We start from the raw sequence: 27,166 nt of genomic DNA on the forward strand, positions 1-27,166 counted from the left end.
GTCTGCCTCCCTGCTTGGCAGGGAGTCTACTTGAAGATTTTTCTCCCTCTGCCCCCACTTGCATGCACATGCTCTCTCTCCCCCCCTCAAATAAATAAATAAATCTTTGAAGAAAAAAAAAAAGATACAACAGTGTGTGGTAACTCCCATAGCTGTAGCTAATAAGCAGTAGCCCCCACTTTGGTTGGTATGTTTTCCAGGCCCCATTTTCCTATTTCGGTTACTTGTATTTGCTCACTGGTATCTAGGCATTTAAAAAATGTCTTAAACATGGGGCTCCTGGGTGGCTCAGTTGTTAAGCGTCTGCCTTCCGCTCAGGGCGTGATCCCAGGGTTCTGGGATCGAGCCCTGCATTGGGCTCCCTGCTCCGCTGGAGGCCTGCTTCTTCCTCTCCCACTCTCCCTGTTTGTGTTCCTGCTCTCGCTGGCTGTCTCTCTCTCTGTCAAGTAAATAAATAAAATCTTTATAAAAAAATGTCTTAAACAGCTTGAATGAGATGTAATTCATACACCATAAGTTAACCTATTTAAAGTGCACAGTTCAAAATTTTCAGTATATTAACAGGGTTGTGTAACCATCACCACAGTTTAATTTTATATTTTCATTCCTCCAAAAAGAAACCCCCTACTTATTAGCCATCACTCCCTGTTTCCCCCTACCCCATCCCTTTCAGGTCTAGGCGGCCACTAGTCTTTTTTCTTTTTCTTCTTCTTCTTTTTTTTTTTTTTTTTTTGTCTTTAGATAATTGTATACATTTGAATTTTGGGATCTCTATTCTTTTTTTTTTTTTTTAATTTTTTTTTTTAGATTTTATTTATTTGACAGAGAGAGACAGCCAGCGAGAGAGAGGGAACACAAGCAGGGGGAGTGGGAGAGGAAGAAGCAGGCTCCCAGTGGAGGAGCCTGATGTGGGGCTCGATCCCAGAACGCTGGGATCACACCCTGAGCCAAAGGCAGACGCTTAACGACTGAGCCACCCAGGCACCCCGGGATCCCTATTCTAAAATACGATTTATAATGTGGTATTTTGTCATGAGGTTATATCCTAAATTGCATAAAATTTGTTTTATATTGGGCATTTATTTTAGATAAATTACTGGATGTGAAATTACTGATCAAAGGATATAAATACTTTAATATTTTCTCCTCCTTTTTTTTTTCTAAGATTTTTTTTTTTTAAGTAATCTTTGTACCCAGCATGGGGCTCGAACCCACGACCCCAAGATCAGGAGTCGCATGCTCTTCTGACAGCCACCCAGGTGCCCCAGGATGTAAACACTTTAAAGTTCCCGATAAATATTAACCAAAAGTACCTCCCAGAGAGGTTGTACCAGACTGCCCTCACCATCAATGGATTATAGTATTTTTTTTGCAGATTTTATGTTATAAACCTAGTCATACTGGAAATGTTACACATTTTTTATTTTGTCTTCGACATGTTCATTCTCCTAGACTTACCATCATTCAGACAGTTGATTTGATGTAACTCAGGCTGTTTTGGACAAGTGTACCAATACTGTCCTTTTTTACATGAAGACAGTACCACTTAGGATGTGAATGAATGCATTATCCAGGTTCCTCATACTTCTCCAGCTGGTTCCTGAAGGTTCTTAGATTCAAATAGAGTGGCTTTTTGCCAGCACAAATTGACACTTCAACCCACAGTGATGTATTTTGTTTCCTTGTTGGTTAAGAGAGTCAAGATTTCAAACTACTTTCTCTCCACTAGGTTTTATAATTTGACTCACAACAAATTATATCGTGTTTCTCAAATATTGTCCATAGCCAAGAGCTCTTTTGGAAACAAGTTTTTATGTTTGTAATACATCGATTACTGTTTGCTAGTGAGCTGCCGTAATGCTTTTGCTTAGACATTGTCACTAGCTAGTTATTAAACATCTATTATCACTCATGCAGAATTAACTTCCACTTAAAACATTCCAGTTAAACAAAACTTCATTGTAAACCCTTTAATTGATTCCTTGTCTCTGCACATAAAGCAGTCTCATTGAGGAGCGTGAGTCACTCGCACGATTCTTAGTGGGTTGCTCAGCTTATGATCTGGGATACCCAGATAGTTCATACTTGAGAGTCATGGTGAGTCAATATTGAAGTCTTTTAGCTTGATTCAACCAGATTTTCTGGTGTGACTGTTTGGGAAGTGCCTTTGTGACAATTTGACATCTTATCATTGTTTAATTTCACTGCATTTATTTCACCTCTTTCCTGCTCCCTTAGAGTTCTGCATTCCACATAATTTGTTGGTTGTTTTTATGAATTTTATTCTGCCTGAGGTGATTTTCATCAAATGTTAATAGACGGGACCTTAGAAATCATCTGATATTCTGTATGTATTTTACAATTGGAAAGAAATAACTTATTCCTGAAGCGCCTGTTAGAATCTCTCGGCTCCTAGTTCAGTGTGTACTTCATCTTGGTTTCATAAAATTCAAGGTTAGGAATGACTATTCTAGAAAGTTAATTTTAGTTCATCCTGGACTTTGTTTTTATTTTAAAAAGAAATTAAGATCTTAAAATCTGGTCTATGATAGATTTGGGGGATGTTTGTTTTTTTAATTAGAAGGACATTAAAACTTGGGTCCGACCCATTTGGACTTGGTTGTTGGATTTGCAAACATTTAGAATAGCACTGCCTACTTGAAAATTTTTAATTTCCTGGTTATTATAGTTTAGTAATAGTAAAAATTGACAAGGGACAAGTTATTCGGTTTTTTAGTTGATCTGAAACCCTTGGGAGTTTTTTTAACGTGCATACTAGAGAGTCATTTCCAAAGATATATATATGAAAGTGATATTTTTGGATTAACAGTTGTTTTTGTGGCCAACATAATAGTAAAGAACTTGCAGTGAAAAAATGAATCAGATAAACTGAAAAGTAAAGCATTTCCCTATAGTGTCACTACACTGTAAAATGTTTAAACTTTAACAGATGATTCTAGTTAGCTTCCTCTAGTCCTCTGTTGCTTAGCATATGTAACTGTACATTAAATATCTCTTGAATACAACTATAGTTCTTAAAGTGTTTGTAAATTTCCTATAAACTACTAGATTGCAAGCTTCTTGATGGTAAGTACCAATTGCATGAATGAATTTTGTCTAAAACTTTTATTTTTTTTTAAGATTTTATTTATTTATTTGACAGAGACAGCTAGAGAGGGAACACAAACAGGGGCGGAGGGAGAGGGAGAAGCAGACTCCCCACTAAGTAGGGAGCCCCACGCAGGGCTCCATCCCAGGACCCTGGGATCATGACCTGAGCTGAAGGCGGATGCTTAACTGACTGAGCCACTCAGGTGCCCCATAGTCTAAAACTTTCTTTATCCGTTTTTATTGTGGTAAAATATACTTAACATAAAATTTATCATTTTAACCAATTTTTTTTAAGTGTACAGTTCCGTGGCACTAAGTAAATTTACATCGTTGTGCAGCCATCTCCTGAACTTCTGGATCTTCCCAACAGAAACTGTACCCATTAAACATAGTTCCCCATTCCTCTCAGCTCCTAGCGATCACCATTTTGTTTTCTGTTTCTATGAATTCGCTTATTATTGCTCTCTCATATAAGTGGAATCATGTAATATTTGTCCTTTTGTGACTTCTTTCACTTAGCATAATGTTGTCAAGGTTCATCCATGTGTCAGAATTTCCTTCCCTTCAAGGCTGAAGAATATTCCATGGTATATTAACAAAATGTCCTATTTTGATTATTCATCTGGCAGTGGACACTTGCGTTGCGTCTACCTTTTTTGGCTCTTGTGAATAATTCTGTAAACATGGGTATACAGAATCTGTTTGAGTCCCTACTTTTGTTTCTTTGGGTATATACCCAGAAGGAGAATTGCTGGATCATATGGTAATTGTATATTTAGTATTTTGAGGAGATTGTAACCATGCTGTTTTCTCTGTAGCAGCTGCACCATTTTAGATTCCCAAAAGCAACGCCCAACAAAGGTTTCACTTTGTCCACAGCTTCGTCAGCACTTGTTCTGTTCTTGTTCTCTAATAGACATCTTGATGGGTGTGATGTGGTATCTTATGGGTTGTTGCGTTTTGTTTTTTTTTTAAGATTTTATTTATTTGTCAGAGAGAACACAAGCAGGGGGAGCGGCAGGCAGAGGGAGGACACTGAGCAGGGAGCCTAATGTGTACTCCACCCCAGGACCCTGGGATCATGACCTGGGCCGAGGGCAGACACTTAACCAACTGAGCCGTAGGCATCCCAGTATCTCGTGTTTTTATTTGCATTCCCCTAGTGATTGTGGTAGTCTAAAACTTCTTACAGTTTAAACTCCTATTAACCCAAACTTTGTTTCTTAAAAAATATTTTGAAATCATTGGTGAAGGAGTGAGGAAACCAGCATTCTCATACTCTGATAGTGGAAATATAAATAGGGAACAGCTCTTTGGAGGGGTGATTTGGTAATACAGATCAAAAGCCTTAGAATTTTTGGAGCTCGTGGGCAAAGAAGTTGACCTTTTCTTGTAAACACACACAGAAAAATTTTTCACAATCTTTAACAACTGTTGATCAGTAATTCTTTTGGAAACGTATCCTAAGTCTGTAAGTGGGTTTGTGTACAAAGTTGAGTATTATAACAAACCACTGTAAACAACCTAGATGTTCATGCATAGAAGATTGGTTAGATTCTGAATTCAGTGGGCCTGGAAGTGGGAGTTGTTAGTAGGACATGGGAATTAGCACTTTGAACATTGCCTTCTGGATAATTCTGATGAAAGTGGTCTGTGAACCACATTTGAGGTACCTTTACTGATCACTACTTACATCCTTATATTTCAGGTTCCCTGGTATGCTAAGACCCTCTGCAAACTGGTCTGACTTCCCTGTTCAGCCTTCTCTACAACTACTTCCCAGACATCCTCCGTCATATTTCAGTCTAAGAGGCTTCTTAGGCAACTTCTCACTCACACCATTTTCTCTGATATAATTGGAAGCTTATACCTTATATTCATAGGAATTGGTCTCTTTCCCTTCTCTGAGGTTTTTTTGTGGTTTTATTATTTTTTTTTAAAGATTTTTTTATTTATTTGACAGAGAGAGCACAAGGAGGGGGAGCTAGAGGGAGAGGGGAGGGAGAAGCAGGCTCCCCGCTGCGCAGAGAGCCCGACACGGAGCTCCATCCCAAGGACCTTGGGATCATGACCTGAGCCAAAGGCGGACACATAGCTGACTGAGCCACCCAGGTGCCCCCTTCTCTGAGTATTTTCACATTTTGTACTTTATACCATTCATTGTATTCTGTCCTGAAATATGATTGTATTAGTGAACATGTTTTACATTTTCTGTACAAATTGATTCAGATCTTCTGTTTAATATAGCACACATTCATTGAGTGCTTTTTGTGTCCTGGGTAGCATACATACCAGGAGCTAAGTGTCCAAAAAAATTTAAAGAAACATGGACTTTCTAGACATCAAGGAACTCATATTCCAGCAGAAGAAACCAGTATCACTAATGTTGATTTAATAGGGTAAGTCCTGATATTGGGTGAATGAAGAATTATTAATTATGGGCTTTCGGGGGCAGGGAGATTAATTGAGGAGGTCAAGGAAACTTGAATTGATCTTTGAGCTAGATTTTAAAGGATGAAATTTTTCCAGGTAGGAAATTGTAGAAAGACAATTTAAAGTGGAGGAGGGGCACCTGGCTGGCTTATTTGGTAGAGCATGCAACTCTTGGTCTCAGGGTTGTAAGTCTGAGTCCCACGGTGGGAGTAGAGATTACTTAAAAAGAAAGTTGAGGGAAATCAACTGAACGTTGATTCACTGAAAGTCATTCAGTGAATATAGTTACTGAACACCTGCTGAATTGCTCATTGTTCTAAGTGCCAGGGATACGAGAACAAAGCTCTATTACAATGAACAAATTAACAAATAAAAAATGTGTTAGGTAGTGTTAATAAGTGAAGGAGAAAGGCAGGGTGAAAGTATAGAAAGTGATGGAGTGGTGTTATTATAGGTAGGTGGTCAGAGAAGGCCTCAACAATGGGAGGTGACCTCTGAAGAGAAGCATAAATGAAGCGAGGGAGGAGCAAACATGAGGGTGTCCAGGGGAAGTAGTTTTGTTTTTGTTTTTTAAGATTTTATTTATTTTAGAGAGAAAATTGGGGGGAGAGGGCCAAAAAGGGCAGGGGGAATCTCAAGCACACTCCTAGCTGAGCACGGCACCCAACATAGGGCTCGATCTCAGAACCCTGAGATCATGACTTCGGCCAAAATCATGAGTGGGACGCCTAAGTGACTGAGCCACCCAGGTGTCCCAGGGGAATTGGGTTTAATAAAGGAAATAACAAATCATATATGAAAATGTGTAGTGTAAATTAATGTAAATAATGAATTTTTCAATTTGAAGTAAAACAAATTAAGATGAACACATCACTGAGTTTTTGAGGAAAAATTTGTTTAAATTTTACAAAAGGATTTTTAAAAAATCTCAAGCAGACTATCCTGTAGGGCATAGAATGCCTTAAAGGTATTTTCTTTTAAAAGCCAGTATATTCATTTGGTTCAAAAAAAACGCAAGACGATATAGAAAGTCATATAGGGGCACCTGGGTGGCTCAGTCAGTTTGAGCCGGACTCTTGGTTTCACCTCGGGTAATGATCCCAGGGTCCTGGGATCAAGTCCCGCATCAGGCTCCCTGCTCAGCAGGGAGTCTGCTTCTCTCTCTCTACCCCTCCCCACTGCTCGTGCTCTCTTTCTCTCAAATAAATAAATAACATCTTTTTTAAAAATTAAAATTAAAAAGATATACAATCAAAAGTATTGATCCTACTCTATCCTCCTTACTCTCCTCTTGTACTTTTATTAGTTTTTGTGTGTGTGTGTCCTTGTAGGCTTTTTTTTTTTTAACGTTTGTTTATTCATTTAAGTAATCTCTACACCCAGTGTGGGGCTCGAACTCACAACCCCAAGATCAAGAGACCCATGCTTTTCCAGCTGAGCCAGCCCATTGCCCCCCCCTTGTGTTTCTTTATAGAAATAAAAGCAAAAACACATTGCTATTTTTTTTTTCTTCCCTACATAGGAGGTGTGCCTAAATATACACGTATATACCCTGCTGTTTTCACTGATTAAATGCCTTGGATGTCTTTCTATATAGGGAGAGCATTCTTCATTATTTGTATAGATAGACCATAGTGAACTTAACCATTACCTAGACAGTGGACGTTTGAGTCCATTGTAGAAATAATGTGATTATTCCCCAAAGTGAGATTACAGGTCAAAGGATAGGTGCTTTTATAATTTTGTTAGATATTGCCAAATTGCCATCAGATTTGTACCACTGCCATCGACAGTGTATGAGAACATGTGTTTCTCCAAAGCCTCCCCAACTTTTTATTTTTGCCAGTATGATAGAAGAATTGTATCTCAAAGTAGTTTGTTTTATTTTTGAGATATAATTCACGTGGAGCCTAAATGTCATCCTTTTAAAGTGTACAATTCCATAGTTTTTAGTATATTCAGAAGGTTGTATAGCTGTTACCACTGTCCCAAAGAGATACCCTGTATCCATTAATAGTCACATTCTATTTCTCAGAGCGCCAGACAACCACTCATCTTTCTGTCTGTGGATTTGCCTGTTCCAGACATTTCATATAAATGGAATCATGGAAAGCATCGCTTTTTTTGTGTTTCACGTATTTCACTTGGAGTTATTTTTTCAAGGTTCATCCATGTTGTGCATATTTTTTAAGGAGAACTTACAGGGGGTTTTGCCATGGAGTATCTGTCCCTTGCCTATTTTCTGTTGGATTGTTGGGTGGGGTTTTTGTTTGTTTTTTGTAGGTTTGGGGTGTTGTTTTTTTCTTTTCTTTTGTTTTTTTGTAACTCTTTATCAAGTAGGGAGATTACGTCTTTACCTATAAAAGGGTTACCAAAGGGGCACCTTGCTGGCTTAGTGGAGTGTGCAGTTCTTGACCTCGGGATTGTGAATTCGAGCCCCACACTGGGTGTAGAGATTGCTTAGAAATAAAAGTCTTTTTTTTTTTTTTTAAGATTTTATTTATTTATTTGGCAGAGGGAGAGGGAGATGCAGACTCCCCTCAGAGCGGGGAGCCCAATACGGAGCTCGATTCCAGGACTCCAGGATCATGACCTGAGCCGAAGGCAGACGCTTAACTGACTGAGCTACCAGGCACCCCTAGAAATAAAAATCTTTTTAAAAAAAAATTACTAAAAACTTTCTCCCCAGCTAATTCTTTTTCCATATTGCTTATGGTGTTCTGTGTTTTGTTTTTTTAACTGTGGAGATTGACTTCCCTCCCCTTTCTTCCCTTTCTTTTGTAAGCTCCATGCCCAGTGTGGAGCCCAGTGTGGGGCTTGAACTCTTGACCCTGAGATCAGGAGTCGGACGCTTAAGCAACTGAGCCACCCAGGTGCGCCGAGACACTATTTCTTTATACTCAATTTGATCTTTTTTTTCTTTTCTTCCTGTTTTGAAAGTTATCACAAATATCAACCGTTTTAATCTAATACTTTTATCCATTTGAGGTTTATCTAGATATCTAGTGGGAGGCATGAATTCCCTTTTTTTTAATCTTTTTTCCGTGTGGTTTCCTGTTGCCCAGACACCATTAATTGAAAAGTTCATGTTGGGGCACACAGGTGGTGCATTCAGTTAGACGTCTGACTCTTGGTTTCAGCTCAGATCCTGATTTTAGGGTCATGAGCTCAAGCCCCACGCTCAGCAGAGAGTCTGCTTGAGTTGCTCTCTCCCTCTTCCTCTGTACCACCCCCCAAATAAATAAATAAATCTTTAAAAGTCCATCTTTGCCCCACTGGTTTGAGGCACCACCTCCATTAGTGGCTTTTTGGCAAAGGAGTAACAGATCCATTTTAGAGAGAATTCTAGTGCTGATGTAGGAAACGGGCTGAAGAAGAGAGAAAGTACAGTGGGTGTTGGTTTATAGCACTTGAGGGGTTTTAATTTTTTGTTTTTCTTCTAGGATTTAAAAAATATATATATATATATATATTTATGTATTTTAGGGTTGTAGGAAGGGGCAGAAGGAGAGGGACAAAGATAATTTCAAGCAGACTCCCTGCTGAGCATGGAGCCTGACATGGGGCTCTGTGCCACGACTTACAAGGTGATGACCTGAGCTAAAATCACAAGCTGGTCATTCAACCAACTGAGCCACCCAGGTGCCCCTCTTCTGAGATTTTTTAATGCATATATTTTATTTGTTTTCACAAATTTGGGATAACTCTTTTGTATCCCATATTTTTCAATGAATATATCATGAGCATTTTTATTTTCTAAATGTTTGAATTTACTTCTTTTTTTTTTTTTTTAAGATTTTATTTATTTATTCGACAGAGATAGAGACAGCCAGCGAGAGAGGGAACACAAGCAGGGGGAGTGGGAGAGGAAGAAGCAGGCTCATAGCAGAAGAGCCTGATGTGGGGCTCGATCCCATAACGCCATGATCACGCCCTGAGCCGAAGGCAGACGCTTAACCGCTGTGCCACCCAGGCGCCCCTGAATTTACTTCTTGAACAGATATTTATTGAAAGCCTACCCCCCTTTGCCAGGCCATAGGGTTTAGATACTGAGGATAAAGGAACAAAATTCTGCCCTTGGGGAGCTTGTATTCTATAAACAAAATTATAAAATAAGAATTATATATATTATTTGAGAGTTAAGTGCTTATAAAGAAAATTAAAGCTGAGTAAAGGGGCTGTCCAGGGAGGGTTTCTTTTATTTTTTATTTAAAAAAAATTTTTTTTTTTTAAGTAATCTATGTGTCCAGGGGCGCCTGGGTGGCTCAGTCGTTGAGCGTCTGCCTTCGGCTCAGGGCGTGATCCCGGAGTCCTGGGATCGAGCCCCACATCGGGCTCCTCTGCTGGGAGCCTGCTTCTTCCTCTCCCACTCCCCCTGCCTGTGTTCCCTCTCTCGCTGGCTGTCTCTCTCTGTTAAATAAATAAATAAAATCTTTTTAAAAAAAATAGCTTAAAAAAAAAGTAATCTGTGTGTCCAACGTGAGGCTTTAACTCAATCCCAAAATCAAGAGAGACATGTTCTACTGACTGAACCAACCAGGTGCCCCTGGGGGACATTTCATTAAGGTGGTGACGTTGGAGCAGACTTGAATGAGACAGTCCTGCCACCAGTTATGAAAGCAGTGAAAATAGCAAATGCAGAAGTCTTGAGGCAAAAGTATGGCATATTTGGTGCGATCTGAAGAACACTGAGGATAGGTTGCAGGTGTTCCTGAGTCAGAATGAGCAAACAGGAGAATGGAAGGAGCATGAGACCAGAAAGTGAACTGTGGCTATATGATAAGGGGGTGTTGTAGACTGTCATAAAGATTTTTGGTTTTATTCTGAAATAGTTTTGAGCAGAAAAGGGAAATGATCTGACTTCCTTTTTAAAAGTTTTACTCTGGTTGCTTTTTGGAGCATAGATTTGAAAGGAATAAGAGCATAAGCTAGAGACCAGTTAAAAGACTTGCTTTTGCAGTAGTCTTTGTTAGAGATGGAGGTGGTAATAAGTGGTTGGACCGTGGATATATTTTGAAGATAGAATTAATAGGATTTACTAATGGCTTGAAGTGACAAAAGGAGTGAGGCTGACTTGAAGGTTTTTGACTTAGAGGAACCACATGAATGGTGAAGCCATTTACTTAGATTTGGGTAATCTTCAGAGGATGGGAGGCATGGTTTGGGGTATGTTAAATTTGGTGCCTATTAAACATCCAAGAGAAGATGTTGAGTAACAGTTGAATTTCCAGTCTAAAGTTCAAGGGAGACGTTGAAGCAAATGTGACATCATTTATAGCTTGAATTCTGGTTGGAGGAACCCACAAAGAACACTGAGGAGGATAGGGTAATAAGATAGAGTAAAGATCAGGATATGTATTTAGAAGTTTGCAGAGGAGAATTGAGACTGAAATAGACACTGAAAAATAATAGCCAGAGGACTATGATATCAGGGAAGCCAGAGCAGTGGGGGAAGGAAGTATTTCAGAGAGGAAGGAGTGATCAGGTATATCAAATACAGCTTAAATGGTTGAATAAGAGAATTGACCGTTGAACTTGGCACTGTAGAAGTTTTATTTGGTAGGTAGTTTTGGTAGATTGATGGTATGAAGGCTTTTTGGTATGTGTGTATACTGTTCATCGTGTAGATGTTACCATAGTTTATTCACCACTCATCAATTATTAGCCATTTAGGTGGTTTTCAGGTCTTTAGATATTTTAGATACTTAAATTCAGGTGTGTACGATGTATTTGAGAGCATCGTGAAGTAATAATTTATAAATTAATGGCTTATTGGATATTAGCGTTAAGAAAATACCACATAGCAAAAATAGAAGACTTTGGTGTTGGGGCGCCTGGGTGGCTCAGTTGGTTGAGCACCTGCCTTTGGCTCAAGTCGTGATCTCGGTCCTGGGATTGGGTTCCTCATCAGGCTTCCTGCTTGGGGGGGGTGGGACTTCTTCCTCTCCCTCTGCCCCTTCCCCCTGCTTGTGCTCACGTACTGTCTCTCAAATAAATAAATAAAATCTAAGAAAAGAAAGACTACTTTGGAGTTAAACTAACCTATTTGAACCAACCTGTGCCAGTAGTTGTGACTCTGACCACCTAACTTAACTTTCGTGAACCTGATTCTTATTTAAAAGATAAAATTTAATGAGGACTAAAATAAATGAGCACCCTGTACAGTTCCTGGAACATATGTGTTCAGTGAATCTTAAATTGTGTCTTGTTTGTTTTATAGGGAAAATAAAGATTGCTTTCTGAAAAAAGTCACAATGCTGTTAATTGGTCATGGAAATGTAGGGGATAAATTTTGAGGATGGAGGGGAAGAGGAAAAGAAAATGATTCTTTTCAGGCATTCATATGGAGATTTTAAAAATTTTATTTATTTAGATAGAGAGCGAGTGGAGAAAGGGACAGAGGGAGAGGGAGAGAGAGCCTCCAGCAGACTCTGTGCTGACTGTGGAGCCCAACACAGGACTCTGTCCCACGACCCAATACTATGACCTGAGCCAAAACAGAGTCAGATGTTTGACTGAGCCACCCAGGTGCCCCTGATCTGAATAATTTTAACTATATTGAGAATTTTGTTAATGGCCCAGAATATGGCCTATCTCAGTAAATGTTCTCAGTGTCTTTGAAAAAATTGTGAATTCTTTTGCTGTTGGGTGGAGTGTACTCTAAATGTCAGTGGTTTTGTCGTTAATAGTAAGTTGTGTTTGTTATATGTGTACTGTTTTTTTTTTTTTCTATTGTATGAATTACTGAGTGAGGGGTGCTGAAATCTCCAGCTATTAATTGTGGGTTTGTCAGTTGCTCTATCAGTCTTCGCTTCATCTTTTTTGAAGCTCTGTTAATATGTGTATAAACATGCAGCAATTTTTTTTAAAGATGTATTTGTTTATTTATTTATTTATTTATTTATTTATTTTTAGAGAGAGAGGAAGAAAGAACCTCAAGCAGACTCCTGCTGAGTCAGGGCTTCATTTCATGACCTTGAGATTATGACCTGAGCCAAAATCAGAAGTCGGACACATAACCGACTGAGCCACCCAGGTGCCCCACTCTTTCTTTTCATTACAGTTAACATGTTACATCTTTCTCCATAGTTTTGCTTTTAATTGCTTTGTAGGTTTATACTTAAAGTAGATTTCTATATAGGCAGCATATAGTTAGATCTTGTTTATTTAATCCAGTCTGGCAATCTCTGCCTCTTAATTGAGTATTAAGAGCATGTACATTTAATGTGATTATTGATATCATAGGGTTTAAATCCACAATCTTCCTATTTGTTTTCTTTGTCTCATTTATTTTTTATGACTCCGTATTATCTCCTTTATTGGTTTATTAGCTTAACATTGTTTTGTTATTTTAATGGTTGATTTTTGGTTTACTGTAGCCATCTTTAATTTATCATTGTCTGCATCTAAGTAATAGTAAATCACTTCTTGTATTATAACCTTACAATGGTATATTTCCATTTCCTTTGCCTTGATTTTTTTTTTGTATGTAGTAGTATTTTCATACTTTTACCTCTAAGAAAAAGGAGTGTTGTAAAAAATATAAATTCCAGGGGCGCCTGAGTGGCTCAGTTGGTTAAGCATCTGCCTTTGGCTCAGGTCATGATCCTGGGATCGAGTCCTTGCTGAGGGTGGAACCTGCTTCTCCCTACCCCTCTGTCTCCCAGCTCATGCTCTCGCTCTCTCTCTGTCACTATCTCAAATAAATAAATAAATAAAATCTTTGGGGAAAAAAGAGAGAAATATAAATTCCAGGGGTACCTGCCTGGCTCAGTTAGTGGAACATGTGACTTTTGGGGTTGTGAGTTGGAGCCCCACATTGGGTGCTGAGATTACTTAAAAATAAAATTTTTTAAAAAGGGAGGGAGGGAGAAATTCCACAATAAATTGTTGCCATTTTTGCTTTAAACAGCCAGCTATCTTTTTAAAAAAATTTTTTTACATAACAAAGGTCAGAAGTCTCTTATATTTGTGTCCTTCATTCATTTGTGTAGATTAAAAGTTCCATCTTATGTCTTTTTTTTTTTTTTAGCTTGTCAAAAGAGTGGGCTTCTGGCTTTTGTTTTGTGTATTTTGTTTGTTTTTTAAATTTGAGTATGGTTGACCCATGATGTTACATTAGTTTCAGGTTACAACATAGTGATTCCACAACTCTATACCTTATGCTTGTGTTCACAAGTGTGGCTGTCATCTGTCACTATGCAACATTATTACAGTACCACTGATTATATTCCCTGTGCTGTACCTTTTATTCTTGTGACTTACTCCATAACAGGAAGCCTGTACCTCCTACTCCCCTTCACCCATTTTGCTCATCCTCTTGCCCCCTGATGTCATTATTCTTTTGCCTGAAAGACTTAATTTTGGGGGCACCTGGGTGACACAGTCAGTTAAACGTCCTGACTCCTGGTTTAGGCTCAGGTTGTGATGTAGGGGTCGTGGGATCAAACCCTGTATAGGGCTCCCCCCTCAGTGCAGAGGCTTCTCCCTCTGCCCCCCACCCTGGTTGTGCTCACTCTCTCTGTCTCTCAAATAAATAAAATCTTTAAATATTTAAGGAAAAAAAGATGTAATTTTAACATCTTTTGTAGTGCTGGCTTGTTGAGGATGACTTCTTTCAGCTTTTGCATATCTAAGTCTTTTTTTTTTTTTTTAAGATTTTATTTATTTATTTGACAGAGAGAGAGACAGCCAGCGAGAGAGGGAACACAAGCAGGGGGAGTGGGAGAGGAAGAAGCAGGCTCATAGCGGAGGAGCCTGATGTGGGACTCGATCCCGGAACGCCGGGATCACGCCCTGAGCCGAAGGCAGACGCCTAACCACTGTGCCACCCAGGCACCCCTATGACTAAGTCTTGAACAATTTTGGGGGGATATAATTGACATATAACAAATTACACATCTTTAGGGCGCCTGGGTGGCACAGCGGTTAAGCGTCTGCCTTCGGCTTAGGGCGTGATCCCGGCGTTCCGGGATCGAGCCCCACATCAGGCTCCTCCGCTGGGAGCCTGCTTCTTCCTCTCCCACTCCCCCTGCTTCTGTTCCCTCTCTCGTTGGCTGTCTCTGTCTCTGTCGAATAAATAAATAAAATCTTTTTTTAAAAAAACAAACAAATTACACATCTTTAAAGTATACAGTTTGGTGAGTTTTGACATGTATACACCTGTAGAACCATCATCACAATCACAAGAATGAACATACACATCTTAACCCAAAAGATTTCTCCTACCCCTTTGTAATCTCTACTTCTTACCCATCCCCCCTGCACTCCTCCCCCACTCCTCCTTAGGCAATCAACCACTGGTCTCCTTTCTGTCGGTATAAATTAGTTTGCATTTTCTAGAATTTTATATGAATGGAGTCAAAGTGTGTACTCTTTTTTTTTGCCTGATTTTCATTTGGCCTAATTACTTTGAGGTTCACCCATGTGGTACATATCAGTAGTTTATTCTTTTTATTGCTGAGTACTATTCCACTGTATGAGTATACCGCAATTTGTTTATTCATTAATCTGCTGATAGGCATTTGTGTTGTTTCTAGGTTTGTGCTATTAGAAATAAAAATGCTGTGAGCATTTATATGCAAGTGATTTTAGAGACATGGTTTCACTTCTTGAGTAAATGCCTAGGAGGAGAATGACTGGATCATATAGTAGGTGTATGTTTAACTTCTAAGAAACTGCCAGCCTGTTTTCCAATGTGATTATACTATTTTACATTTGCACTACTAGTGTGTGTATGAGAGTACCAGTTTCTCCACATTCTCGCCAACACTGGGTATGATCTTTTATTTTAACTATGGTAAATAAATTGCTTATAGTATAATTTATCTATAGTGTTTTTGAATGTTATCTCTTTATATAGCTTTTTTAGTGGTTCTGGGTATTACACTGTAGGTACAAACATTGCAATCTACTGTTATCAGGTTTTACAGATTTGAGTAGAGAAGTATGGAAACCTTACCTCTCTTTACATCCTGTTATCCTCCCCCATTTATAATGTAGATATTAAAATATTTCCTCAATGTACTTAAGAACCACATCAGATAGTGTTACAAGTTTTGCTTCAGTAATCAGACAATTTAGAAAACTCAAGGAAAAGGAAAGTCTGTTGTTTTTACCATATTTTTACTCTTTTTCTTTCCTGATGTTCCAAGATTCCTTAGTAACACATTTTTTTTGTTTCCCTTCACCTGAAATTATCTTGGTTTCCCCTTAATTTCTGAAGGATCTTTTCATTGGATATAGAATTCTTATTGACAATTCTTTTCCTAAAGCCCTTGGAAAAGGTACCTCTACCTTCTAGCCTCTGTGGGGCTTTTGTTTTGCTTTGTTTTTTGTTTGTGTTTGTTTTTTGTTTTTTAAAGATTTTATTTATTTATTTGACAGAGAGACAGCCAGCGAGAGAGGGAACACAAGTAGGGGGAGTGGGAGAGGAAGAAGCAGACTCCCAGAGTAGGAGCCTGATGTGGGGCTCGATCCCAGAACGCCAGGATCACGCCCTGAGCCACTTAACGACTGAGCCACCCAGGCGCCCCTGTTTTTTGTTTTTTTTTTTTTAAAGACAGAGAGAGAGGACGAAGCCAACTCGTAGCTGAGCAGGGAACCTGACACAGGGCTACATCCCAGGAACCCGGGACCACTGCCTAGCCAAAGGCAGATGCTTAACCATTGGAGCCACCCAGGTACCCCAACCCTCTGCCCATTTAAAAAAAATTTTTTAATTTTAATTCAGTTAATTAGCATATAATGTATTATTAGTTTCAGAGGTAGCCGTCAGTGATTCATCAGTCTTACATAATACCCATTGCTCATTACATCACATGCCCTTCTTAATGTCCATCACCCAGTTACCCCATCCCCCCATACCCCTCCCCTCAAGCAACCCTTAATTTGTTTCCTATGATTAAGAGTCTTTGATGGTTTGTCTCCCTCTCTGATTTCTTCTTCTATTTTTTCCTCCCTTCCCCTATGATGCTCTGTTTTGTTCCTTAAATTCCACATATCAGTGAGATCATATGATAATTGTTTTTCTCTGATTGGCTCATTTTGCTTAGCATAATACCTTTTAGTTCCGTCCACGTTTCACATCCTTTTGATGGCTGAGTAGTATTCCATTGTGTGTATGTGTGTCTCTTTTTTATCCATTCATCTGTTGATGGACATCTGGGCTCTTTCCATAGTTTGGCTATCGTGGACATTCTATAATAGGTGCTTTAATGTCTTCGTCCCCTAGTTCTAGATGTATCATTTTGGGGTTTGTATCTGATTTTTCTCCTTATGGATCATATTTTCCTTTATGCCTGGTGATTTTTTATTAGATGCCAAATATTATGAATTTTGGGTTCTGGGTTTTGGTTTTTTGATTCTTTTAAATATTTTTGAGATTTGTGCTAGACTCCTTTAACTTCTGGAAGCAGTTCGAATCTTCAGGCCTTGCTTTTGCTTGCTTTTAAACTTTATCGAGGGGAACTTTGTTGGTTTTTAAGTAATCTCTACACCCAGTGTGGGACTTGAACTCATGACCCTGAGATCAAGAGTCACACACTCCTCCAGCTGAGCCAGCCAGGCACCCGTGTTGAGGGAACTTTAAGGTTTGGTCTAGAGCTAATTATGCCCCACTTCTGAGGCATTACCTTTCTGAGTACTCTATATAATGCCTATGTGTTAGGATCTTTCCATTCTAACTATTAAGAACACAAATTATTTCTGCCCTATATGATATCTGCGGGTTGGTCTGCACATCTCCTTCTAGTTTTTGTCCCTTCTTTGGGTAATTTCCTCACTGGTCAGTACTCAGCTAAAGACTGAAGAGAATCCAGTGCTGATCTCCAGAGCTTACTCTCTGTACAGCTTTCTCCTCTCCGGTACTCTTCCCTGGGAATTCTAGCTACGTTGGCCTCTCCAAATTGTGTACTCTGTCTCCTCAATTCAGTGAGTCGGCCAGGTCCTCTGGTTTCCCTCCTCCCTGCTCTGCAGCCTGAAAACTCTCCCCATGCAGTAAGCTAGAACAATCAAAGATCTCACCTGTTAGTTTCCCTTCTCTCAGGGATCCCTGTGTTGCAGTGCCTGTTGTCTAATGTCTGATAGCTATTGTTTCATATATTTTGTCTGGTTTTTAAATAGGAAGAGAAGAAAGTTGAGCATTTCCATCTGTTGGCACTTACTTTCCTCAGTGAAGAGGAATGTAAGAGCATCTGAAAATTTGGAATTGGGCTAGGATTTGGGAATCTGAGGTAAAGATTTTGAAGAGAAAATTGTGGGAAATGGGAAGGGAAGACGGCTATGGAAAAGTAAGCAAATGGTTTGCTTTTCTTTCTTTTTTTTTAAGATTTTTTTATTTATTTTTTTGACAGAGAAACAGCCAGCGAGAGAGAGGGAACACAAGAGGGGGAGTGGGAGAGGAAGAAGCAGGCTCCCAGGCGAGCAGGGAGCCCAATGTGGGGCTCTATCCCAGAACCCTGGGATCACGCCCTGAGCTGAAGGCAGATACTTAATGAATGAACCACCCAGGTGCCCCAGCAAATGGTTTTCTGAAAGGTGTTGAACCAAGATTAAAAACAGACTTCAGGGGTGCCTGGGTGGCTCAGTTGGTTAAGCGTCTGCCTTCAGCTCGGGTCATGATCCCAGGGTCCTGGGATCGAGTCCTGCTTCGGGCTCCCTGTTTAGTGGGGAGTCTGCTTCTGCCTCTGCCCCTCCCCTCTGCTCCTGCTTTCTCTCTGGACTTCTCGCACTCTCTCTCAAATAAATAAAATCTATTTTTAAAATTTAAAAAAAAAAAAACTTTGAAGTGAAAATTCTTAATTTGTAGCCTGGTGTTTTGCCTGAAACCTGACTCCATACAACAGTCCATTTTCTGCTTAAACTGTCCCATAAATCAAGGTTCATTGCTTTATGAGGCTGCTTATTTAAAAAAAAAAAAGATTTATTTATTTGTTTTAGAGAGTACACGCACACGTGTGAGCAGACGGGAGAGGTAGAGGGAGAGAGAATCTCAAGCCGACTCCACTGAGCTTGGAGCCCCACATGGGGCTAGCTCCCACAACCCTGAGATCATGACCTGAGCTGAAATCAAGAGTTGTACACCCAACCGATTGAGCCACCCAAGCACGGTGAAGCTGCTTATTCTTTTTATGGACAGGTGGATGCAGTAGGAATCTAGGAGAAAAATATAGAAGAGATTGTAATAAGTATAAAGCAGGTCCCATAGGAATGTATTCATTCGTCAGACATTTATTTAGCACTTAACATGTCCCAGTTATTGGGCTAGATGTTAAGAAAGCAGACGTGAAAGACATGTAACCTTTAGGGGCTCCCAGGTGAGATGCGGTGACAAGCCCAAAAGTTGCAGCAGCACTGGGAGTAAGGTGCTTGCCTTGAGGTCAGGCACAGCTCTTAGCTCCATATTTGTATACCATCCTAGTAACTCCCCTTTCACAAAGTATTCGCATCTCAGACTGGTAGTCTCCAGAACTGAGTTTACCAACTTCTCTTGTCCCTATTCTCAATGCCCAAATAAATAAACCATTTCTCTTAGAGATACCACTTTTCTAGTTTTATTCCCCCCTCCTCCAACTGCCAAGAAACTTTTGAGTTCTTTCTGGTTTTGTTTTTGTTTTGACTTTAATTCATTCTACAAATAAGGTCTTAAACTCTGAAATTTCCCCTTTTGATCTTTGTGAATTTATTTTATTATTTTATTAGTTTAATTCTGATATCAAAGATGGGGATTAGGTCCCCACTTCTGTGTTCACATGGAACCTATATGTAGCTGCGTCTGTAACGTGAATCTTTGTAAGTGTTTAAGAGCCTGGCTTCACCACTTTAATAACTGTATGATGTTGGGCAAATTTATATGCCTTCTAGATCTCATTTCTTCATTTCTAGAAGGGATCTAGTCATATACTCTACCTCCTGGGATAATCCAAATAATATGCTTTGTGTTTAATCTTCAAAAATCCTAAGAGTTCTTTTTTTTTTTAACAGAAAAATGTGGTAAACTTTGACTTGATTCTGTTAGGGTATAACTGTAGAAAACTTCAAATACAAAGAATTTGGGAGGGAATTATGTAATTTATTACCATGTTTATGCCAACTAATTTTGAAAATTCTATTTTCTAGTACAGGACAAGGTAGATTTGTAACTTTAGTTATTTGGAAAATGGACTAAAAATAGCACATTTGGTTTCTGTCCAGTAAATGTTATATAAGCAAACATAATTTTCTTTGGTGTGTTTGTGTGTGTGTGTGTGAGTCCTTTTGAATTATGGGCTACCGTGAATTGCAGTATTCTTAAAAAGTCATCCTAGAAGAAGTAACTTGTCCACCTTTGAATTTATTCAAGAAATTGACCAATGTGACTATATAAAAGTAAGAAAATTTGAACGAAGACAGTAAACTGAAGTGCTTATATTAAAGGTCGAATGGTTAATGGCTGTACTATATTAAGAATACATTCTGCAAATAAATGGGCAAAAGGCTAGAAATAGTCTGTGAAGGGGAGTGGGGCAGGGGTTTGGGAGAAGTGTGTCCTGGTATATTAAAAACAAAAACTGAGGGGCGCCTGCCAGGCTGGCTCAGTTGGTAGAGCATGCAACTCTTGATCTTGGGGTTTTGAGTTTGAGCCCCATGTTGGGTATAGGGATTACTTTAAAATAAAATCTTAAAAAAAAAAATACGGGGACTCCTGGGTGGCATAGTTGGTTGAGCATCTCTCTGCCTTCAGCTCAGGTCATGGTCCCAGGGCCCTGGGATCGAGTCCTGCATCAGGCTCCTTATTCAGAGGGGATTCTGCTTCTCCCTCTGCCTGCCTCTCTCTCTCTCTCTCTGACAAATAAATAAAATATTTAAAAAAAAAAACCATACAAATTGACATAATTTTGAAATGGGATTTGCATCCTAATGAAGTAGCATAGCAGACAGTGCTGGTGAGGTTGAGGTGAAATTAATCATTCTTTGCCAGGCATTGTAGATTGCTAGGATCTTTTTAGAAAGTTGGATGACAGGGGTGGCTCTGACGGTTAAGGGTCCAACTCTCTGACTCTTGATCTCAGCTCAGGCCTTGATCTCAGGGTTGTGAGTTCAAGCCCCACATTGGACTCCACGCCCAGTGTGGAGCCTAATTTTTAAAAAATAAGAAAGTTGGATGACAGTACAAAGCAAGAGCCATGCAGGTTTACATTTCCTGTGACCTAGTAATACCAAAGCATAAAGAATATATTTTTTCAAAAAGCTATTAAGTACAAAAGTATGTATAAGGCAGTTGGGGCTTTCTTAGCAAAAAACTTTTAGGTATTTGCCATCCCCCCTCCTCACACCACCACTCATCACATGCTCCTCTGTCACTTTCCCTTCATAAGTGGAGAGTATGGAAACGATTATTTTTTCACGAGAGCCATTCACAGGTTAATTGCATACTCTCACTCTCCATTCCTTATCCCTGTCTGTTTGCTGAAATGGGGAAGTCAGAGAGAGGACTGTGTCCTGAATTTAAGGCTTCTGATAACAGAGCAAAAAATGGCAGAAGAGAGGGAGCTGTAGTGGAGCAAGAACACAATGAGGCCACACGCGGCAGTGACACATTCTGCTTAGAAATGTCAATTGCAGAACCCACCCTTTTACTCATTCTGTTTTCTCTCTCTCTCTCTCTCTCTCATTGCCTCCTTCTCTCTCTCATTGCCTCCCTCTCTTCCCCACACACACACTTGGAGTAGTGTAGTCTGATATTTAAGCCATTCTCTTAATGCTTGCAGGGAAAGGAAAGCGATTTTGAAAGAGTATCAAAGAAAAATCTATTGACGCCTCAGTAGATAAAAACAATGGTGATGCCGCCATTCATTTTAGGAAGCCCATGGTTATTTCAGAAAGAAAATTTCCCGGCACCCGTTTTATGAGATGCTGGAATTGAGTTAGTAAACACAACATCATTTATACTCCAGGTGTGGGTATGGGGTGCTGTGGCACTTGTGAATGCCCCGGGGAAACCAGGTTCTAAGGGTTCGGCATCTTCCACGTCTGACCTCCGTCTTAGCCAGCATATGTGCCTACTTCCGGGTGTGTTTCACCGCTTTATAACTTACATAAGCTTCGAAGGACATGCCACCATTCCTCCTCCCCCCAAAGACGCTGGATTACTATATGAGATGCTGAACTGTTGAGAAATTCTTTCATAGCAATAATTACTAAAAAGATACTTGTTCGGGTGGCACAGTGGTTTCAGCTCAGGTCGTGATCTCAGGTTCATGAGATCGAGCCCCGTGTCAGGCTTCGCACTCAGCGCAGTCTGCTTCAGATTCTCTCTCTGCCTCTCCCACTCATTCTCTCTCTCTCTCAAATAAATGTAAAAAATCTTTTTAGAAAACGATACTCGCTTGTCTGGTGTGGAGGAAGGTGTAGAGGATGAGTTTTCTAACTAAGTAACAGTTGAACTTTGATGACTTTGACTTACTGGAATAAATAGAATTTCAGGCTTCAGGGAGAATGCTTTAGATGTGATATTTGGGGAACAATCTGAACTTGGGGATGTGAATCATGACAGGAGTTGCGTGTTGGAAACTTGACTTACGTCACCACTTAAAGATTGCATATTCCTCTTTTGTGGTTTTATCACTTGTGTATTCAGTGAGAGGAGTGCAGAGCTCATTTAGACATGAGGGCTGGGAATGTACTTGAAGTCCTGTGGTGGGACACGTGTGCTCAGATTCTGTACACGGTGTGATACTTGGGTGTTACATAGGTGCCTGGACTATCATTTCTTTCACTGACCTTTTGGAAATCATTCTAGGTTTTTTCCCTGTATCTTAACCCCTCCCCAGATTTTTCTTACTAAGTTACTATGAACTTGTAACATGTATGGATTGGTTTTAAATTTATTTATTAAATGATAGGGAATGAACAAAGTTGGCACTTTATGAATGCCTCTTGGCCATGGCTATTCTGAGTTGGCAGAACTTAATAATAAGCAATAATTTATCCTGGATTTTTTTTTTAAGATTTTATTTTTAAGTAATCTCTACACCCAACGTGGGGCTTGAACCCACAACCCCAAGATCAGGAGTCACACATTCCACCAGTGGAGTCAGCCATGAGCCCCCCTGGACTTTTTTTTTAATCACGATACAGATGCAGGTGTTTTCTTTCCGTGAGCAGTTTCTTTGTGTGAATTTATAAATCACCTCATGTGGATTCGGGTGTCCCAGTGACTGAGAGCCAGCTGTTGGGTGTTTGAACTAAACAGCTTGCTCCCAGTTGGCCGCTTAGATCCCAGTGAGAGGTGTTAGCTGCTCCAGGGAATAGAACGGGAATAGAGCATCCAGGGTGAGGATTTTCACAAGGCCTTTAGTGACCTGGTTTAAATCTGTTGAGATTTTTCTGCTTTGGCTTTTTCCTATAGGTGCCAGAGTTGATCTGCTTCAGATTTTCACAAATGACTCATCTTCCTGTCACGTTTTCTTAGACTACAATGACTTAAGATTATCTTTGGGTTACTGTTAAACGTAGTTTTTTTCTGCCACGTGCATTGAGAGGAATAAACAGTGGTATTCAGACTCAAGCCTGTTGTAGGCTGATGGATTCCTGTGCTTCATAGAAAACTTCATTTCTTCCTGAAAATGGCATTTTAGTGATTCATTATTTTCTGTGGGAGGAAGCTTATGACCTTCTCTTGTCTTTTTTCCTTCCAGAGGAAATCTGGAAAAGTTATAAGCAAAACATCATTTCTCTAAGAAAATTCTGGATAACAGAAGTTCTGGATAACAGGTAAAGTATATCATGGATAATCTGCAAAAGTAAGCTGGGAGAGAGAAGGAGAGGGGAGAATGTGCTTTGTGTCAGGGGTTGCATTAGGGATTTTATATACATCACCTCATTTAGATGATTTTTAGGATTCTGGGCATAGATCTAAGAATCTCAGAATAAAACTATCCTTCAAAATGCTGTTTTAAATGGATTTGCCTATTGATTGGATTTAATGTCCTCACAATTCAGTTTGGAAACTTTTTTTTTTTTTAAGTTTTTATTTATTTATTTGACAGAGAAAACGAGAGAGGCAACACAAGCAGGGGGAGTGGGAGAGGGAGAAGCAGGCTCCTAGTGGAGGAGCCCGATATGGGACTCGATCCCAGGACTCTGGGATCACGCCCTGAGCCGAAGGCAGATGCTTAATGACTGAGCCACCCAGGCGCCCCTGGAAACATTCTTAACATCTACCATAAACAAAGTACAGCAATGTACAGAAACCTAGAGTCTGCTGTGCTGTGCAGCCCAGCTAGGAGTGTCTTTCTAGTTCCTCTCTGTCTTCTGTTTCAGTTCTTGATCATTGCCAGTTATTTGCAGCTGTATCATCTCCTCAGTTCTTTTGAATACTTTGTCACTAGATCCAAAATTTAAATTTCCTCATACAGCGCCTCCTCACAGTGGAGTCCAGCCCAAGTGTTCCCCTTACGTTCTTAGCAATAGTCTCTCCAGGACTGGACAGAAGCAGCTTGTTCTGCTTTCTTAACCTATAGCTCACAAAGAACTCTTATGAAATAATAGTATACATAAAGAATCCAGTATGCTGCGTCTGAGACATATCTCAGATGATAGCTGCAATTTTACTTTTGGGACCAGGGAAGACATGAAAGCCAGCCAGACTTTCTGGGACTCCGCAGGCCCATACAGGTGCTCACAGTCTTCAGGTGAGGTGTCCTGCCTGCAGTGGTAGAGCGGGAGATGCTCTTTATTCTGTCCTTCTAACATGAGCCTTGAAGTTAGATTTATGCTCTTTATTCTGTCCTTCTAACATGAGCCTTGAAGTTAGATTTCAAGTATTCAGCAAAGTAGATCCTAGAGATATTATCAACAAAAAGTTGTTTCAGATTTTAATATTTGTTGGTTTTCCTTTGGCATTTTTCCATTTTTATCAGGGCAAACCGATTCGGTCACCATGAGTTGGAGCTTCCTGACTCGCCTGCTAGAGGAGATCCACAACCATTCCACGTTTGTGGGGAAGATCTGGCTCACTGTATTGATTGTCTTCCGGATTGTCCTGACAGCTGTAGGGGGCGAGTCCATCTATTATGATGAGCAAAGCAAATTTGTATGTAACACAGAGCAGCCAGGCTGCGAGAATGTCTGCTATGATGCCTTTGCACCCCTCTCCCATGTGCGCTTCTGGGTATTCCAGATCATCCTGGTGGCAACCCCCTCGGTGATGTACCTGGGCTATGCCATTCATAAGATTGCCAAAATGGAGCACGGCGAAGCAGACAAGAAGGCAGCTCGGAGCAAACCCTATGCAATGCGTTGGAAACAGCACCGGGCTCTGGAAGAAACAGAAGAGGACCATGAAGAGGATCCCATGATGTATCCAGAAATGGAATTGGAGAGTGAAAAAGAAAATAAGGAGCAGAATCAACCTAAACCCAAGCATGATGGCCGACGGCGGATTCGGGAGGATGGGCTTATGAAAATCTACGTGCTGCAGTTGCTGGCAAGGACCGTGTTTGAGGTGGGCTTTCTGATAGGGCAGTATTTTCTGTATGGCTTCCAAGTCCATCCATTTTATGTGTGCAGCAGACTTCCTTGCCCTCATAAAATAGACTGCTTTATTTCTAGACCCACTGAAAAGACCATCTTCCTTCTAATAATGTATGGCGTTACAGGTCTTTGCCTATTGCTTAACATTTGGGAAATGCTTCATTTAGGGTTTGGGACAATTCGAGACTCGCTGAACAGTAAAAGGAGGGAACTGGAAGATCCGGGTGCTTATAATTATCCTTTCACTTGGAATACACCATCTGCTCCTCCTGGCTATAACATTGCCGTCAAACCAGATCAAATCCAGTACACCGAACTGTCCAACGCTAAGATTGCCTACAAGCAAAACAAGGCCAACATCGCCCAGGAACAACAGTACGGCAGCCATGAGGAGAACCTCCCAGCTGACCTGGAGACTCTGCAGCGGGAGATCAGAATGGCTCAGGAACGCTTGGATCTAGCAATCCAGGCCTACAGTCACCAAAACAACCCCCAGGCACCCCGGGAAAAAAAAGCCAAAGTGGGGTCCAAGGCTGGGTCCAACAAGAGCAGTGCTAGTAGCAAATCAGGGGATGGGAAGACCTCCGTCTGGATTTAATCTTGGCTCAGCTTAGAACTTGTGCTTCTCATAGTTTATGGTAAGCAGCGGCTCACTGAAGAATGACTTCCATTGAGTAAACATCTGGCTCTGGTTATCTTCAGGGATGCTGTTGGCTCATGATCCAAGCTCAGGGGACTCTGAAAGCGGGGCTGGGACAGGGGGGAGAAAAGGGGAAAATAGTGTTCCTGGGCACATATTCCAGCAATAATACAGTTATGGAACTTTACATTTGTGTCTTCCAGATCTGGAAAAGAACAGATATATTTAAATCATTCTTGTTGAAAAGTTTTTGTATGTACAGTATTATGGTACATTTTTTTAGTATGAGAATTTTTTTTTGTATTTGTATATTGGACCACTGTAGTTATACTTTTATATTAAAGGAAAAAAAACTTAAAGTAATGCCTTTTAGGCCGGTGTTATTACTTTTGTTCAGCGAATGCTACCCTGGGTTTAAAGTTTTAATAGGTGCCACACCTAATAAAAGTGTCTGTTGTGTTGCCGGAAGATTTCCGAGACGTGAGGAACCAGAGAAGGAAGCATCAGCTTTCAGTCTTGGGAAGAAAGTCCTCAGTAGGGGGAGGCTGAGGTCTTTTCTCCTTTGTTTAAGAAATCTGCGAATCTCGTTCACGTACCCAGACTTGTATCTAGTCCTTGAAAACCTGTTTGTATTTTCAAAGGATATAAATGATTCACTGCGGGATTCCTTTAATTCTCAAGCGTTACCAGTATATGCCTTGATGGTGTGTATATAATTTAAGTTCTTTCATGTACAAAGGTGTCCCCAACCTGGTAGCAGGAGACCCTGACCAGAGTTGAGACTAAGATTCCTCTATTGCACAGCAAAGCCACGCTTGGAAAATGAGCCCCACTACACTGTTCAGTTGTGGACCTGTTTGATTTGCCTTAAATCTCTACCCAGAAACCTGCCTCTCGGGTTTCTTAAGAAACCAGTGATGGATATTTTTTTTATATGTTAACATTAGAAATACAAAAATTCCCTTGTAGGCTAAGAAAACTCAAAGCTGCTTGCACTGCATATGGCAGAAGGCCTAAATCCAAATTCCTAATGTTTTACAAATTACTGTGAAACTTTCATAATTTCTGTACTTCTGCCATTGTAGAATTCTGTGTGGAAACCAGTCAGAACAGGGATTCTACTTATAAGTAGACCTAAAGAGAATTTCAGTATTTATTTATTTTTATTTTATTTTTTAAAGAGTTGTCTCTCCTTCCTTTTCTTTCTTTCTTTCTTTCTTTCTTTCTTTCTTTCTTTCTTTCTTTTTTTTTTTTTAAGATTTTATTTATTTATTTGACAGAGATAGAGACAGCCAGCGAGAGAGGGAACACAAGCAGGGGGAGTGGGAGAGGAAGAAGCAGGCTCATAGCGGAGGAGCCTGATGTGGGGCTCGATCCCAGAACGCCAGGATCACACCCTGAGCTGAAGGCAGACGCTTAACCGCTGTGCCACCCAGGCGCCCCGAATTTCAGTATTTATTCCCTATA

At 40.1% G+C, this 27,166-nt stretch overlaps 1 protein-coding gene across 11 annotated transcripts in view; it reads left to right on the forward strand.

The window, feature by feature from the left end:
• The window catches only part of GJC1 (gap junction protein gamma 1), a 37,741-nt gene extending 11,563 nt beyond the window's left edge, over positions 1-26,178 (forward strand). For 4 of the 11 annotated variants that reach the window (XM_045814160.2, XM_045814159.2, XM_045814161.2 and 1 more), the window contains exons 2-3: positions 23,223-23,298; positions 24,447-26,178. In XM_045814160.2, coding sequence (XP_045670116.1) covers positions 24,467-25,657 — 1,191 coding nt within the window. In that variant the 5' untranslated portion in view covers positions 23,223-23,298; positions 24,447-24,466 and the 3' untranslated portion in view covers positions 25,658-26,178. Of the gene's footprint in view, positions 1-951; positions 5,511-12,459; positions 12,581-16,105; positions 16,227-23,222; positions 23,299-24,446 lie in introns of those variants that run through there. The other 7 variants (XM_087854313.1, XM_087854314.1, XM_087854311.1 and 4 more) reach the window with 6 other exon arrangements.
• The last annotated feature ends 988 nt before the right edge of the window (positions 26,179-27,166 follow it).

The sequence above is a fragment of the Ursus americanus genome, chromosome 23, assembly GCF_024610735.1.
Source record: "Ursus americanus isolate L20-20 chromosome 23, mUrsAme1.1.p, whole genome shotgun sequence".
In the NCBI taxonomy this organism is placed as follows: domain Eukaryota; kingdom Metazoa; phylum Chordata; class Mammalia; order Carnivora; family Ursidae; genus Ursus; species Ursus americanus.